General features: G+C 48.8%; 1 protein-coding gene across 1 annotated transcript in view; it reads right to left on the bottom strand.

Moving 5' to 3' along the window:
- FKBP4 (FKBP prolyl isomerase 4) overlaps positions 1–17,736 on the bottom strand; it is a 67,809-nt gene extending 50,073 nt beyond the window's left edge. The window contains exons 1-3 of the mRNA XM_077300764.1: positions 17,443–17,736; positions 8,737–8,881; positions 568–710 (exon numbers count right to left, since the gene is read on the bottom strand). Coding sequence (XP_077156879.1) covers positions 568–710; positions 8,737–8,881; positions 17,443–17,529 — 375 coding nt within the window. The 5' untranslated portion in view covers positions 17,530–17,736. The remainder of the gene's footprint in view (positions 1–567; positions 711–8,736; positions 8,882–17,442) is intronic.
- Positions 17,737–18,106: the final 370 nt, after the last annotated feature.

Here is an 18,106-nt window from a genome sequence, read left to right as displayed (position 1 = left end):
AGCCGAAAATTCTTTTGAATTAATTTCAACCCACTGGTTCTGGTCCGACCCTCTGGGACAACATCTTCCCCTCGAATGTAGTGAAAGGTCAATTTTTACAAACTTCCTTAAAAGAAAGACTCTGGATGTAGAGTGTTAGATACTCTGGCACACATACTATTTGACTGTGTTAAATTCTCAAAATCCTGTCAGCTCTGCTTGGAGTATTTTAAGAAATGAAAATTAGGTGTAACTCAGAAACTTGCTGTAAGCAACATATTAAATAAGAATTCAACCCATATTTTGAGGATAGCTAAGTTTCTAGAGAAATCTTTTTGTATACGAATCAAGTAGTGATCAAATGATTTAGAGATGAAGTTGACTTAAAAGCTGGTAATTTGTGTATTGTATCTTCATATGTATATTCCTCTGTTTTATTAATGAATCTCATAACTATGCCAATAAAGGTATTCTGATACTATCAAGGATGTTTAGGCTGATCTTGCATTATGCAGCAGGTTCTACTAGATGGCCTGTATGGCCCCTCCCAACTCTATGATTCTATAATTTAGGTCATCTCCAACTCACCTCAAAGATCAGTGTGGCATTAGGAGGGATCTTAGGAGGACTGCCAGCAGAGCCATAGGCATATTCTGGTTTGCAAGTAATTCGACAAAGCTCCCCAGTGGTCATAGTTCCCACGGCAATGTCCCACGCTTTGATAACTTCACCTACAGAGAAAAGCAGAAATTAACAACATGATAAACTGGATCAAAAAACCTTCAACAGAAGAATAATTATGTAACAATTATGGCACCCTCTTACCGCTCAGAAGAGAAAATGTACATGTAACACAGGGATATTGTTGAAACAACCTAATCCTTAAAAGCAATATGCACAATACTAGCAGGACATTGCCTAAAACCATGATTTCTGTCTCTGTTAAGTACTGGGGCGTGGGCCCCAGTCAGACTACCTAAGAATGGCAATACATCCTTCAGAGTTGGGTTCTAATTCTTCCCATGACTATCAGCACACCTACGGCGGAGGTTTGCCATGAGACATCATAGATTTTAGAAGTGGACATATGACTATCAGCTAGAAACATCTGAATTCCCCTGGCCTGAGAGCAGTAAAACTGTGATTAAGAACTAGGTGATTAACTTGAAATTCCCAAGGATCTGATGAACAGCTGGCCCCTGCTATAGGACCACTGAAACTGGAAGAGTTCAAGGTTCCCCTTTGAGCAGACTCAACTGAACCCAGGAACCTTAGCCTTCAGGGCCAAGAAGAAAAGTTGGTTCTTATATGCCGCTTTTCTCTACCTGAAGGAGTCTCAAAGCAGCTTCCAATCGCCTTCCCTTTCCTCTCCCCACAACAGGCACCCTGTAAGGGAGGGGAGGCTGAGGGAACGCTAATATTACTGAAGAACAAGAGTTGGTTCTTATATGCTGCTTTTCTCTACCCGAAGGAGGCTCAAAGCGGCCTCCAATCACCTTCCCTTCCTCTCCCCACAACAGACACCCAGTGGGAGAGGTGACGCTGAGAGAGCCCTGAGATAACTGAAGAAGGTTGGTTCTTATATTCTGCTTTTCTCTATCTGAAGGAGTCTCAAAGATGCTTACATTCGCCTACCCTTTCTTCTCCCCACAACAGACACCCTGTGAGGTGGGTGAGGCTGAGAGAGCCCTGATATTCCTGCTCGGTCAGAACAGTTTTATCAGTGCTGTGACAGGCCCAAGGTCACTCAGCTGGCTGCATGTGGGGGAGTGCAGAATTGAACTCGGCTCACCAGATTAACCACTATACCAAGCTGGGAGCAATACAAACACTTGTGCACTCAAGTTACTTAATCTTGCAAAGGTACTGAGGCAGAATTGATATTAGAGAAAATGGGCATAGGAAGTCCTCTGGCCAGACCTGGTGAAAGGCCTCAATCCCTCCTGCATGGAGACAGAGGTACTGCTTACAAGCTGATGTCTTCAGAGACCCTATCTTTAGGCCCAGAAGTGATGTGTGAAGCCAATCCGCTTTCCTGTTGGCCAGTCCCGGTATGTGATTTGCTGTTATGTTTCGTAGGCATCAGGAATTCCAGCATTCATTAGCATTTTCTGCTCAGTCTCCAGACCGACAGCTTCAGCCACTGAGGGTCTGGATGCCACAATGAATCTTGATTTTGTAGGTCTGCCTCTACCGGTAGCAGCCAAGGTTGCCCCGCCTTTTATTGTACTAGTAACAACTGCTTGCATCTCCCTGACATTGCTGAGCATCCTGCTCAACCTCTGTATCAGGGGGAAAGCATACAGAAGACCCTTAGGCTGCACTTGAGTCAATTAATCTGTTGCCTCTGCTTTGTTCTCCTTTTATCTGTCCACCTGACGATTTTCTCTCAGTCCGCTGTCATGTTTGCGGTTCCTTTTACATGCTGTTCCTTTAATCCCAGGATTTGATGCACTAACCATTGAAGTATTACAACTGCTTCCTGGTGTAGAGCCCCGGTACCACTTTGGCGATTTGGATACGCTTTTGCCATCGTGTTGTCTGTACTTATCAGAACGTACTTGTTATGTCTTGGAATGCTAACAATGCCAGTCTGCTTGCCTGTAACTTGAGCAGTTGGATGCTGGCTTTCCTTTCTGAGTCTGACCATTGTCCCCGAGTCACTTTGTTGAGACAGTGAGCTCTCCAACCTCTCTGACGTGCATCTGTAGTTATTTGTAGTTAGAAGCTGGATAAACAGCTGACTTTTTCTAAGGTTACTCTCATAAAACACCTTTATACCCGTAGTCTGTACTGTTATTTTCTCTGTTCTCCATCATATGAAAATCCCTCCCCCTCACTAAACACTGTCGGGGTAAGGGTAAGCATGCATTCCTTCTGTTTGAGTGCTGTCTTTAATGTACTCAATACCTTCGGTGCCCAAAGCAGCTGGTTGCTCCTGACGCAGCAAACGCCGCGCCACTGGGAGTGACTGGCTGCTTGCGGCGCAGAAGCGCCCAACCCTATTTCATATATATCCCTGGTTATGATGACCGACCAAGGAGTAATGCCTTGTGCTAATAATGTCGGCCCCAGCAGGCAAACTCAGGTGTTGTCTTGAAACCATATGAATCGGAAATGCTTGCGACCAGGCTTATAATCTTGGGGGACTTCAATGTTCATGTGGATGCGCCATCCCAGGACTTGGCTCTGTGTCGTTCATGGCGACGCTGGGGCTCTCGCAACTTGTTGCCGGGCCCACCTATCAGGCCGGCCACACCCTCGACCTGATTTTCGGGGCTGGGATAGAGGTGGTTCTTGATACGGCCTTGACCGTACCATGGTCAGACCACTACGCCCTGCGGGCTTGGATCAAGACTCCACCCCCTCCACAGTTGGACGGCGGGCGTATTTTTGCCTGCCCAAGGATACTTATGGATCCAACTGGTTTCCAGAATGCTCTGTGGGACCCAAAACCTCCCGGCATCTCGCTGGCGGCCATGGTGGAGGACTGGCAGTCCCGCCTGTCGGCCGCCATAGACAAAATTGCTCCTAGACGTCCTCTCTGCCCTCGACTCAAATGGGCCCCCTGGTATACCGGGGAGCTCCGGGAGAAGAGGAGGGAACTGAGACGACTAGAGCGAGTGTGGCGGAAGGCTCGTGACGAGGCTACAAGAACATCTCATCACACGCTTATGAGGGCTTATGAGATGGCGGTGAAAGCGGCTAAACCTGACTTCACTGCCGCGGAAATTGCATCCGCTAGCTCTTGCCCAGCTCGACTATTTAGGGTTGTTAGAAGGGCGCCAAAATAGTACGAAATTGACCATCAGCTGTGAGGCATTTACGAGCCATTTTGCGGATAAAGTCTTGTCGCTCCGCCACTCCCTTCCTGCCACAGTTAATACAGTTAATGAACTGGAGGCCCGTTGGCTGCCTTTGGAGGCAACGTTTGATGGCTTCAGGCGGCTCTCTCAATCCAAAGTGGATGGGTTGCTAGGAAGGATGAGGGCAGACATTTGCCCCTTCGATCCCTGTCCGTCTTGTGATGGACGAATAGGTGATCAAGCTCAGGGACATCGTCAACTGCTATCTCCAGTCGGGGGAGTTCCTTGAGGCGTTGAGGGAGGCAGTGGTGGGCCCTCTCCTCAAGAAACCATCTCTGGACCCGCATGACCCTGCAAGCTACCGCCCGGTAGCGCACATAGCGTTCCTGGGTAAGGTGGTAGAAAGGGCTGCGGCAGACCAGCTCCTAGCGTTCCTGGAAGATAATTCACCGCTCGATCCATACCAGTCTGGCTTCCCTCCTGGTCACGGGGTTGAGACAGTGTTGGTCTCCTTGCTGGAGACCTCCATCGCCAGCATGACTAAGGTGGCTCTGCTGTGCTAGTTCTTTTAGATCTGTCTGCCGCGTTTGACGTAGTCGATCATGAGCTGCTAGCGAGCCGTCTGGCCGGTACGGGGATAAGGGGTCAGCCTTGCGCTGGATACGCTCTTTCCTCCAAAACCGGACACAGAGGGTAGCTGTGGGAGAGGAATTATTGGGCCCTTACCGGCTCCCTTGTGGGGTCCCACAGGGCTCGGTGCTCTCTCCCACATTATTCAACATCTTTATGCACCCTCTGGCTCAACTGGTGCGGAGTTATGGGCTGGGTTGCCATCAGTATACTTATGACACTCAGCTCTTTCTCCTCATGGATGGCCGCCCGGACTCTCCCCGGAACCATTCACCAGATGTTTGGAAGCAGTGGCTGGATGGCTTGAGCAGAGTCGCCTGAAACTCAACTCCTCCAAGACGGAGGTCCTGTGGTTGGGCCATAGGGGAGCAGACCAGGAAGCGCGCTTGCCCTCTCTAGCCGGGACGCAACTTAAGATCACGCCTCAGGCCAGAAACCTGGGGGTGACCATGGATGCCTCACAAACACTCGAGGCACAGGTCAAGCAGGTAGCTGGCCAGGCATTTTTCCATCTCTGCCAGGCTCAGCTACTAGCGCCCTATCTGTCCTCTGAACACTTGGCCACAGTGATCCATGCGACCGTCACCTCCAGATTGGATTTCTGTAACTCGCTCTACACTGGCCTGCCTTTGGGCTTGATCCGGAAACTGCAACTGGTCCAGAATACGGCTGCTAGGGTCCTCACGGCTACACCTTGGAGGGCACATATCCAGCCAGTGCTGAGGCAGCTGCATTGGCTACCGGTTATCTTCTGGATCAGGTTCAAGGTTTTGGTTTTGACCTTCAAGGCCATCCGCGGTCTGGGCCCAGTGTATATGAGGGACCGCCTATCGCCCTACGCCCCCCCGCAGGGCCTTACGGAGCTAGAAGAAGGCAACTGTTCTCAGCGGGGCCAAAAAGGAACTGAGGTACGAGGGGGCGCTCCTGTTCAGATCACGTGTGCGTTTCAGCGTTTCATGCGCACCATGTTGGAACAGTAGCACCCCCCTTTAGGGCTAGAGCTAGAAAACACTTCTGCAGCTGGCCTGCGCTTGCACAGTCCCAATGTGGGGCTGCACATCAAGACCGACAATGAAGGTATAATGTCTCCCTGGCATGAGAATCAAGGGTGTCACAGAAAGGGTGGAAGGATTTGTTAAGCTGAAGGACACATATCCCTTCCTGCTCATTCATGTGGGAACAAATGATACTGCCCAGTGCAGTGTGAAGCATAGGAAGCAAGCCTATGTGGCCTTGGGGGGGGGGGGGGAGTGAAGAACTTGGTATTGCAGGTTGTATTTTCCTCAGTTCTTCCTGATAATGCAGATAAATGACTAGCTACATCATTCGTGTCATGGGAAAAGTTTTGGGGGTTTGGACCATGGATCACATTAAACAGTCAGTCCTTGAGCAGCTAGAGCAGATGGCTGTAATTACTAAGAGTCAGCATGGCTTTCTCAAGAACAAGTCATGTCAGACTAACCTTATCTTTTGTTGAGAACCCTACTATCTTGTTAGAACACAGGAATGCTGTAGACATTATTTACCTGGATTTCAGTAAGGATGATGATAAATTTCCACAATATTCTTGTTGGCAAGTTAGTGAAATGCATACTGTTAGGTGGATTGAGAACTGGTTGACACATTGCACCCAAAGGGTGCTTGTAAATGATTCAGCATCTTCTTGGAGAGGAGTGACGAGTAGAGTTCCTCAGGGATCTGTCCTGGGCCTTGTGTTGTTTAACATATTCATTTTTTGGATGATGGACTAGAGGGGGTGCTTATTAAATTTACGGACTATACTAAGCTGGGAGGGGTAGCACACACACCAGAAAACAGAATCAGGATATAGGATGATCTTGACAGGCTGGGAAACTGGGCTAAAATTAATAAAATGAAAAATGTTCTACATTTAGGTAGGAAAACATCAAATTCATCACTATAGAACAGGTGAGAATTGTCTTGGCAGTAGTACGTGAGAAAAGGATCTGGGGGTCTTAGTAGACCAGACACTGAACATGAGTCAGCAGTGTGACATGAGAGCTAAAAAGCCAAACAGGATTTTGGGCTATATTAAAAGTAACGTCCATATCACACGAAGTGATGTCACCACTTTACTTTGCTCTGGTTCGGCCTCACTTGGAGTACTGTGTTCAGTTTTGGACATCAGAACTGAAGATGTAGAGAAACTGTAGCATGTCCAGAGGAGAGCTGCAGAGATGAATAAGGGTTTTGAGACCAAGTCGTAAGAGGAAAGGTTGAGGGATCATTTTTAGTAGAATTGGTCTTCCAACAGATATCTGGGTAATTGAAACCTTGCATGGCCACTTGCCCTGTCTGAGAACTTTGTAATCTGGTCTAGGAGTATCTCATCCATGTCTTCCGCCAGACCCCCACCATGATGCCACTATTATTTTCTACTTTTCATTTTTACCCTGAAATCTCATGTTGAGACACATGCATTTCCCCACAAGTATATATATTCTTATCATATACTGCTACTCCCCCCTTTCATTTTGTCCCTTTTAAATAAGCTGTATCCCTCAATGTTGTTACTTCAATTGATACCAGGTTTCTGCAGTGCCTATTAAATCATAGTTCCCTTAGTTTATTAGGACTTCTAGTTCATCCTTCTTGTTTCCCATAATCTGTGCATTATGAAACATCATAATCCTTCATACGGGTGCTCTAGTCTTTTTTTGAACTTCCCTGCAACAATGCCACAGGGCCTGCAAAAGGGAGCTCCTCCACCAGGCATTTGGTTGAGGTCTGCATGCAGTTGCAGTCCCATTGTAGGGCTGCACTACAAGATGGAAGATGAACTTAAATATTTAAAAACGTAAAATACTCTGTAGTAAAAATATCTCTGCAACAGGGAATACTTGTCCTTCAATCTTGTATTTTTTAACTTCCATAGGAAAATTCTGGCCTCTGATTCAGGAATGAAGTGCATCTCTCCACTTCAAAAAATCAAACAAGCAAAAAAATCTCCTAGCAGCAAGATAAACTTAAACAGATGTCCATTTTTAAATGGAAACTAGATGTTCCACATGAATGTATATAAAGTTCCCTATATACTCTGATATAAGCCTAGTTTTTCAGCACCTTTTTCGTACTGAAAAAGCCCTCCTCAGCTTATACATGGGTATATTGAAATAAAAGCCTGCTCCAGCCAGCCAATCGTTGCATTGCCTTTTGCAAATGTGTCCTGCAAGCTGAACTTGCTCTGGCAGATTGTAGGACATCCAACGGTTTGACTGAGGGACTCTGGTCTTTTTTTCCCCTTTTGCCTTCACTTCTTCCTCTTAATTCCTTCTTCCAAACTATTCTTTTTGTTTCTGTGGGTAAGGTGGGTTTTGGGGGTCCTTTGGGATTTACTGGTTCTTTCTCCTTGTGTTTCTTCTTTTATCTGAGGGGCAGCATTGTTTGCCTTTTCTTCTTAGGGTTGTATTTCTTTTAAAAGTTGATTTTTACAGTTCTTTCTTTCTGTGTTCAGTTTTACAGTTCTTTCTTTCTGTGTTTTGTTCTGGGGGGGGCACTTATAGTTAGAGTTCTCCATTCTCCCAGTTTGGTAGCTGTTTTACTTGTAGTAGGTTGCCAACTTCAGGTACTGTTGTTCTGCTCTGGTTTGCTGGCCTGGGGGGGGGTACTGTTTGGCTCTCCTGCCAGAGCTGTTCTCACAGAGCAGTTCTGTCAGAGCTCTCTCAGGGTGTCTGGCATCAAAAGAGGAAGGGTAGTGAAAAGTGGGGTACAGAAACCAGCAGCTATTCATCCTCTTGACTTTTCTGTATTTGTTGGGGGGGGGGGAGGCTGGATGGGAGAGCCTGTGAAGATGGAGCATTTCCCACCCTCGGCTTATATGCGAGTCAATAAGTTTGCCCAGATTTTGTGGTAAAATTAGGTCCCTAGGCTTATATGTGGGTCGGCTTATATGCGAGTATATACGTAGTTAATTAAAGGCTGTTGTAGGGCCATTTTGTAACAATGGGAGAAGGGTGTGTGTTCTACTCCAAATGGCTGAACCCCTCTCCATATCTTTTTCCCCTTCCAGAATTCTAAAGCTGTTTTGTGAGGGTCAACGTATACTTTGAATATGCTGGAGATGTGACTGAGAAAAAAAATAGGAGGAAAGGGTTAAGCAAAGATACTTTTTCAGTTATAATGAAAATACCCAATACAACAAGTTCACAGAATACATGAGTGTAGTTAAATATTCAAGACAACTATCAGAATCGCCAGATAATGTCTAGGGAAGCATGGCCCAAGCTGCACCAGCCCTGCTCAGTAGATAACATGTATTTATGAACTAAACGCTATTACATACAGTCAGAGAACACAATACCTTTTCCAAAGTCAAATGAGAACTTGTCCTTCCTGTCCCGGCTCGAATCAAACTGTGTGCCATCCAGAAGCCACCCAGTGTAGTGGACTGTCACTTTATCGCCTATCATGGGAGACTCCGTCCCTGCACCTTCTCTCTTGACCACCTGTGGGATGAAATATTGACATTTGTGGTAGTATCACTTTTTAGAAGCCCAAACTACCGAAAGAAGGGGTGAAACATTAAATTACAAAGAAAGGGAAGCAAGTTGGAAATTATCTGGGAGAAGAAGAAGGAAAAACAAAGAGTATAGTGGCTGGCATCTATTAAAAACTACCTAACCAGGCTTATACTTAAACCTGCATTTCTTCGGCAACCATAGAAGAGGGCAGTGGATGGGTGAGCAAAAACTCTGAACCTCCTCCTAGAAGTGGCAGGCAGGGAAAAGGGTTTTGCCCACATCGCAGTAGCGACATCACAGAAGCCCTCCAAGAGAGGAAAAGCCACCAGCCCAGAGTGTCAAGATGTACGTGCCCAATATTTTGTCCTTAAGCTTGTTATTGATGGACACGACAGGGATCTTCAGGGCTCATGCCATTCTGAGCATCCGCTTTGTAATCAACAAAACATTTGCCAGTTGTTTGGAAGCTGTAGCTGGATGGATCAGGAAGAGTCACCTGAAATTCAACTCCTTCAAAACAGAGGTCCTGTGGCTGGGCTGAACGGGGCAGGATCAGGAAGCACTTCTCCCATGCCTGGATGGGGTGAAACTGATATCTATGACGCAAACCAGGAATTTGAGAGTGACTTTTGACGCCTCCCTTTCTATAGACGCTCAGGTCACCAAGTAGCCTGGACGGCGTTTTTTCACCCACGACAAGCTCGGCTACTAGCGCCCTACCTGCCCCCAGAACACTTGGCCACTGTGATCCACACAACAGTCACTTCCAGATTAGACTTCTGTAACTCGCTCTATGTGGACCTACCCTTGTCTTTGACCTGGAAATTGCAACTGGTGCAGAATGCAACTGCAAGGGTCCTGACCAGGTCACCCTGGAGGGCCCATGTTCAGCCTTTATTGAAAGACCTTCACTGGCTGCCAGTTTGCTTCTGGATCAGGTTCAATCATAGAATCATAGAGTTGGACAAGACCTCATGGGTCATCTAGTCCAACCCCCCGCACTAATCAGGACATTCACATCCCTATCGGTCATCTACTATAACCTGCCACCCCTTTGCCTTTACAGAATCAGCCACTCCATCAGATGGCTATTTAGCCTCTGTTTAAAAATTTCCAAAGATGGAGAACCTACCACCTCCCAAGGAAGCCTTTTCCACTGAGAAACCGCTCTAACTGTCAGGAACTTCTTCATGTTTAGGCGGAATTTCTTTTGAATTAATTTCATCCCATAGGTTCTAGTCCATCCCTCCGGGCAAGAAAAAACAACTCTGCTTGATCATTTATATGGCAGCCTTTTAAATACTTGGAGATAGTAATCAGATCCCCTCTGAGTCATCTGCTCTCTAGGCTAAACAGACCAAGCTCCCCGAACCTTTCTTCATGTCTTGGTCTCCAAACCTCTCACCATCTTTGTTGCCCTCCTCTGGACACGCTACAGTTCGTCAACATCCCTCTTCAACTGGGGTGCCCAAGACTGAACACAGGACTCCAAGTGAGGTCGAACCAGAGCAGAGTCTAGCGGTACCATTACCTCCCGTGATCTGGACGCGATACTCCATTTGATACAGCCCAAAATCCCATTTGCCTTTTTAGCCGAGTCACACTGCTGACTCATGTTCAATGTATGGTATACTAAGACTCCTAGATCCTTTTTGCACTTACTACTGCCAAGACAAGTGTCCCCCATCCTATATTGGTGTATTTGGCTTTTCCTAACTAAATGCAGAACTTTACATTTGTCCCTATTGAACTTCATTTTATTCAGTTTAGCCCACTTCTCGAGCCTATCAAGATCATACTGTATTCTGTTGCTGTCTTCAGTTCTGTTTGCTACCCCTCCCAGTTTAGTATCATCTGAAAATTTAATAAGTATCCCCTCTAATCCCTCATCCAAATCATTTATCAATATGTTGAACAACACAGGACAGATCCTTGGGATACTCCACTTGTCACTCTTTTCCAAGAGGAAACTGACGGGTGCGGGTGGTGCTGGACACTGCTGATGCCTGATCTTTGTCTCTGAGAAGCAAATTGTCCAAGGATAAATGTGGATGCCTTCCTGGCAGAGTCTCGCCACTAAGGTGTGAGAGTCCGAAAGGGAGAGCTATGTACGGGAAATGTCTGACCTGGTGGCAAAAACATAGATATTTTCGGGAATCTGGATGTATTGGAATATGTAGATATGCCTCTTGAAGATCCAAGGAAGTAAGCAGGTCTTCCTGTTCTGCTACCTGCAGAATTTGACGGAGAGACTCTATCCAGAATCGCAGCTTTTTCACCTACTGGTTTAGTCCCCTGAGGTTGAGGACAGCGCACCAGTCACCTGACTTGTTTGGGAATTACAAAGAGGACCAAATATACTCCCAAGAAATGTTGTGGAGTTAGTACTTCCTGGCTCTGATCGCCATTGAAGAAGCCTCATGGTTCCTCTTGAGTGCATGTTCATTCTTTTTATCCACAGAATCTTTGATCTCCATCCTTTGACAGGATGTCCTCTGAACGGAGAACCACCACAGGTGCACCAACAAGAAGCACTTTGAGATACTCCATTGCCTCCTCAGTGAATGTGTACAGTCTCTTGACCACTGACGTGAGTGAGTTCCCCAGGCCGGGGGTGGCCCATTCAGCCATTAAATGTCCTGAAAACTATCAGGAAAAGGATGCACCACCTGGACCGAAATAGGCATCAAGATTTGCTGATGCCTTGGAGCGGAGTTTTTGCTGTGATTCCATCTTGTATTTTAGAGTGGAAATCACCTTGGGCAGTATACGCTGCAGGTATTCAGCCTAAAATAATCTAGCAGAAGTGTCTGCAGAATCAAGAACATCCTCTCCTGATAGGTCCCCATCTTCTTTATCTGATTTGACCTCAGAGAGTGATGCAGTGGAGTGAGCTTCACTTACAACTGAACGACTGTAGGCACACTGTCTAGTTGAGTCATAGGAGCGTTACCAGGGATTTGATGACCCTGCCCTGGTTGTTCTGGGTTGGGCCTCATCTTCTCCAGAGGACTGTGAATCATCCTGTTCATACTGAGTAACAGTCAGCTGGTTCTGCTCCTGGCGGTGCCCCTTATGACCAATGTCCCCTGGTGCATGAGTATAGGTGGCCATGGTCCTGGCCCGTCTAGCTTGGAAACGTTTCCATTGGAGGAATTCCAGGAACATCTATTCCTCCTCATTAACATTCTCCTCTAAATCAGCATGCTGAAATGCTGTGCCCCGGTCCAGTGACTGCCCCCTCCCTGTTGCGTGAGAAGGGCCTGCTGCCTGGTCCTCATTGATGCCGGAATACGAGGGACAGCCTTTCAGTGGCTGATCTCCTTCCTCCGGGATCGTGGACAGAGGGTTGCAAGAGGAGAAAGAACATCAGACCGCCGACAACTTACTTGTGGAGTCCCACAGGGAGCGGTCCTCTCTCCTATTCTATTCAACATTTTCATGCGCCTTCTCGCACAACTGGTACGGACGTTTGGGCTGGGTTGCCATCAATATGCAGATGACACCCAGCTCTTCCTCCTGATGGATGGCCGCCCTGACTCTCCCCCAGAAACATTAGCCAGCTGCCTGGAAGCAGTGACGAGATGGCTCAAGCAGAGTTGCCTGAAGTTCAACCCTTCAAAGACGGAGGTCCTGTGGCTGGGTAGGAAGGGACCATGTGAGGAAGCGCGCCTGCCCACCCTGGATGGCATAGAGCTTACTACGGCTCACTCCGCCAGGAACCTGGGTGTGATCCTGGATGCTTCCCTCACAATGGAAGCCCAGATCACGAAGGTAGCACAGCTGGCATTCTTCCATCTCTGCCAAGCCAAGCTACTAGCGCCTTACTTGACCCCAGAACACCTAGCCACAGTGATCCACGCGATAGTCACCTCCAGGCTGGATTTCTGTAACTCGCTCCACGCAGGCCTGCCCTTAGCCTTGACCCGGAAACTACATCTGGTCCAAAATGCAGCGGCCAGGATACTCACAGTGACACCATGGAGATCCCACATCCGGCCCATACTACATCAATTGCAATGGTTGCCAGTTGAATTCCGGATCAGGTTAAAGGTTCTGGTAATCACCTTCAAGGCCATACGCGGTCAGGGCCCAGTGTACCTGAGGGACCGTCTATGCTGCAACCAACCGGCTACTGGTCCCTGGCCCAAAAGAAGTTCGCCTGGCCTCAACCAGGGCCAGAGCATTCTCTGCCCTGTCCCCACCTGGCGGAACGAGCTCCCAGAGGAGATCAGGGCCCTGACGGGACTAAAACAGTTCCGGAGGGCCTGGAAAAGGGAGCTCTTCCACCAGGCATTTGGCTGAGGCCAGGCCAACCAACCAACATCTACAAGGCCTCTGCCCCCCCCCCCCAGAAACTCACTAAGACTCCTGGACCTGTTCGAGTTACCACTATTTATTGTTATAATATACTGTCACCCGGTTTATCAATTAATAATATTGTTATTATGTGTATGGTTTCATGTATAGTTTCAGTTATATGTAAACCGCTCTGAGTCTTCGGGGAGGGCGGTATAGAAATATGAATGGCAGAAGGGGAAAGATTCCCCCTTTCAAAAGGAAAGCATAAGTCCCCCCACAGACTCCTCTCAGAAACACCGCCCTCCCCTCAGTCAGGGACTGTTGGAGGCTCCTTCACAGCAGGCCTGAAGGGAGGGGGAGTGAGAAAACTCACCAGTGGTCTGAGGCAAAGTGAGGAAAGTTGTTGGACGTGACAGTTAGGACAGCCCTAGGGTGAAAAGGGCTGGTGCAGCCTGTCCAAGCCTGTTCTCAACCCCTTTGGTAGCCCTACCAACCTCCTCTCCCTGGGGTGGTCAGGGGCAGACCGGAAGTGATGTTGCCAGATTGGCCCTGGCTGGGCTGGGGGGCGGGCTGTGTCACCTCCCTATTGGTCCAAAGAGTCAGGATGGCCATCCATCAGAAGGAAGGTATTGAATAGAATTGGTGAGAACTGCCCCCTGACGGACTCCACGTGCGAGCTGGTGATGGCTTGATGTGCTCTGTCCTAGTGCTACCCTCTGCCTGCAATCCTGGAGAAAGGAGATCAGCCACTGAAAGGTAGTCCCTCTGATCCTGGCATCAGTGAGCCGGTGAGCTAGAAGCTCATGATTGACTATTTCGAACGCTGCTGAGAGGTCAAATAATACAAGCAGCACCAACCCGCCCTGGTCCAACTGACAACAGAGGTCATCCGTCAGGACCACTAGCGCTGTCTCTACCCCATGGTCAGGCTAGAAACCTGACTTGGATGGGTCTAGGATGGAAGCTTCTTTCAAATATGCTGAAGCAAAAATGATAAATTAAGAGGGGTAGGACCCAGTGAAGGATCAAATACAAATCAAGTATAGAGGCATCGGGATACCAAGGTGGCAAGCACAATATTCAAAATAAGACTTCTGTAGAGTCTTGAATCTTCTATTAATTCTTTCTTTATTCTTTATTGTACAAAACAGTCCCAATACGTTTCGCCCACTGGCTTTGTCAAGGGACACTGAATTTATAGTTTTCAGACAAACTTCAGATTAGTAAACATATGTCTTTTAGACAGAGTATAAGGTCGTTATAACAGCAGCTACTCCTAGGTTATGGCGTTCCAGACGCACCAAGCTTCTTTCAAGTATGCTGGACATTGGTCCATGACAGCCTTTTCAAGCATCTTCCTTAGAAATGCTAAGTGTGAGATGGGGTGGTAGTTGGAAGGCTGTTGTGGGTCCAGAGGTGGTTTTTTTGAGCAGTGGACAAACTACTGCCTCTTTTAACCCCTCATAAATTCTCCTGTTGAAGGGAGAATTTTCTGTAAGTTGGAAGCAACTTAACAGAATTTAACTCATGTACCCCAAATACTCTGTTTTTGAATGAGTGAAATGAACAAGACAATGTTTCTCGCACTTGAAATAGAAAGCATGAAAATGTCTGAGGATGTGGGTCCTCCAAGATGCACCAGTGAGGACTCTATCATGGGGGATAACCCTAACAGCTGCTTTTTGTACCAGCTGTAATTTCCAAGTCAAGGACAAAGGCAGGCCCATGGAGAGCAAATTACAAAAATCCATCCTAGAGGTGACCATCGCACGGATATGTTTAATAGAACACTAAAAATATAGAATGTTCATTTCTATGAAATTTATTTTAATGTCCTATACACTTATATACCCATCGTGACTGGGCAAATTTCTGTTCAAATAACATGCTTTCTTTTGATTACTGCAGAACGACAATTAGATACTTACTGTGAAGAGTCCTTCTCCTCTGAGGGGAAAAAGAGGACATCCTCTGGGTGATTTCCACTGTTCCATCAGGGAGGCAGGACTTATTCAAATTCTTTTTCCTGTTTGAGTCTGGTGGGAGTGACCCAAGCTTTGTTTGGGAACTCCAACAGCTTCTATACCCTAACTATTAAATTATTAACCTTTCAACACACATCAACAAGAAGAAAATAGAAAGAATTAGTGTAATATAACTGTTAATTATGGCAGCTATGGCAGGCCCAACCGATTTCTCTGTACTCTTCTTGCCTTTGTTGTTGCTATCATTGTTCTTTTGTTTTCGGAAAGGGGACGGGGAGGGATGAGTTTGTCCTCTTTTTCCCCTCAGAGAAGGACTCTTCACAGTACGTATCCAATCGTCACTCTTCCTCTGAGGGTGCGAGGACATCCTCTGGGACTTTCTTGTAATGAATGTCAAAATTGATGACCAAGCTGGCACATTACAAATCTCTTCTACTGAAGCTGTTGATTAATATGGCATTTGTGGCTGTACTCCTCACTGATTGTGCTGTCACTCCTACTGGTGGTTGCATTTTTGGACACTTATAAGTTTTGCTTATACCTTCCTTGAACCCTCTCCTTATGGCAGCTGCAGGCACCTTTGATCTTTTGTTAGGCTGTGAAATACCTATAAACAGTGTCTGGTCCTTCTTAAATAGACTTGTCTGTTTTAGGAAAATCTTTTATGCTCTTCTCACATCCAGCGACTGCCCTTTTCCTTCCGGAGTAATGGCTCTTTATGGCCATTTGGAAAGCCTGGGAAGGGACAGTCTGAGAGGACGTGACTTTGCTGCCTCTCCCTTGATCATCAGGGCTGCCATCTTTCTCTCTTCAACGGGAGAAAGGTTTCTGAGCTGCAGCTCTGTATGCCTGGCTGCAAACTGCCCGTTAGAGGCTTGAAATGGCCGTGTGCTCTTTTTGCTTTGGAGAATGTGCCTCTAAGGTCTCTCCTAGTTCTCTTCCAGTTGCCTTGAACTGCTAGAGAGTAGCTTTCAGCCAGATAGAATTAGAGTAGTTCAAAATAAGAATTAGAACAGAAATAAGGTAGAATTATAAAGAAGGGCTGTCCATTGCCTGACTGTGTCTCCCTATGCTGAGGCAGAGAAATGAATTGAGCTTGGGTGATTCCCAACGGACTTAAACAGGAAGAAGAATCTGAGTAACTCCCTTATGGAATGGTGGCAATCATCCTTGCCCCCTCAAGACAGTAACCATTTCCTACTTTTCTTCTACCTTTCCAATTGGCAAAAATTCAGCTCTATATACTTATTGTAACATAAGACACAGCAGTTCATACCTCTGTTACCTATTGGGTATGCCTGAATTTTTAAAAAATAGAAAACAAGCCCATGGATATGTCTACACCGTATAAATATGACAAAGAGTAAAACATGGACCAGGCACATCTTCTTGGCCTCATCTACCTCAAAGGATTGTTCAGAGGTAAGCAGCATGGGAGAAGAGCAGGGTATGTTTCTGATTTACTTCGTTTAGACTTTGCCATTAACTGCAATGGAGGCTCAAAGCAGCTTCTCTCACTTTCCCACCCTGCATTTCATCATCATCATAACAACCCTGTCCAGTGTGTGCCTGGCCCAAGGTCACCGGGCAAGCGTCCCGGGCAGCCTGGGGGATGGAGCCTGGTCCTCCCAGATCCTAGGCGGAGTCTCCCTCCTCCACCTCAAGTCGCCAGCTAGTCAATGTCCATCATCGCCAATGAAGTACATCACAAAAGTAGTTCCATATCCTAAGTGACCAGGGACGCATTCTGGGTTGTTAAATAAATCAGCAGAAACCGTTTGCTGGATAGGGCCGCGTTTCATGTATTCCCACTTCCCTGCAGGGGCGCCGTTTTCCCAGGGCCTTCCAAGGGTCCAGAAGAGCCGCCTCTCTACTGCCGTCCTGAAGCCGAGGCCGAGGAACCCGGGGGGGGGGTGGGGTGGGGGGGGGGGAGCGCAAGGCTCCGGGGGTCCCGCCCCCCCCCAGGCGGCGGAGGGGGGCGGCGCTGGCCCTCGCCATCCGCCCAGCCACAATCGGCCTGGCCTCCCGTTAGCCCGCCCGAAGGCAGGGCGGGGGGGGCGGGGCGAAAGGGAGCCCCCCCTCCTGCCCCCCCCCTCCGGCAGGCCCAGCCCGCTCAGGGAGACCCGCGGCCCGTCCGCCTGGCGGGGGCTGAGGCCGGGAGGGGCCCCCCCGTCCCCGCGGAGGGACCGGCCATGGGGGGAGGGGGGAGGGGGGGAATGGCCCGGAGCGCCGCCTCCCCCCTCTCCCCCCCCCGCTCACCTTGAGGACGCCTCCGTCGCGCTTGGGGGTGATGTCGGCGCCCCCCTCGGCGCCCATCTCCTCGGCCTTGGCCTCCTCGGCGGTCATGGCGGCGGGCTCTCGCGGCGAGGGAAGCGCGGCCTCCGGCAGCTCCAGCGACGCGCCCGGCCCGCCTCCCTCCGCCTCCCCCCTCAGCGGCGCTCCCGTCGAGCGGCCCAGAAGCTTCTAGAGCGGCCGCCGCAGGAGGCGGGAAGGAACACGGAGGTGACGGCGCATGCTCAGTCGCGGCCGCCGAAGTCTCTGCGCTGCCCGGACGAAGAAGCCGGATGCGGAGCCCGAGGAGGGAGGGAGGCAGGCAGGCAGGCAGGCAGGCAGGCGGGTCTCCACGGAGCATGCGCTCTCGCAGCAGCAGCAGCGGGGGGGGGGCCTCGAGAGAGCACTTCCGGTGGGTGCCCTCCCGCCGCAGGGGTTGGCCAGCTGGGGCCCTCCCGAGGACCGTGGACTACAGTTCCCAGGAGCCCCTGCCAGCGGACGCCGCCCTGCGCCGGAGCTCCGCGCGAGGTGGCCTGGGGGGAATGGCCGGCGCAGGCCGCCCCTGAAGTCGTGGCCTCCGGACGGGCCCGCCCTTGTGCCCGGCTCCTGGAGGGCCGCGTCGGACCTGTGGTTGCCAGAGGCTGCCGCCCGG

Source organism: Paroedura picta, chromosome 10 (assembly GCF_049243985.1).
Source record: "Paroedura picta isolate Pp20150507F chromosome 10, Ppicta_v3.0, whole genome shotgun sequence".
Lineage (NCBI taxonomy): Eukaryota > Metazoa > Chordata > Lepidosauria > Squamata > Gekkonidae > Paroedura > Paroedura picta.
This window is presented reverse-complemented; position numbering and strand designations above follow the sequence as displayed.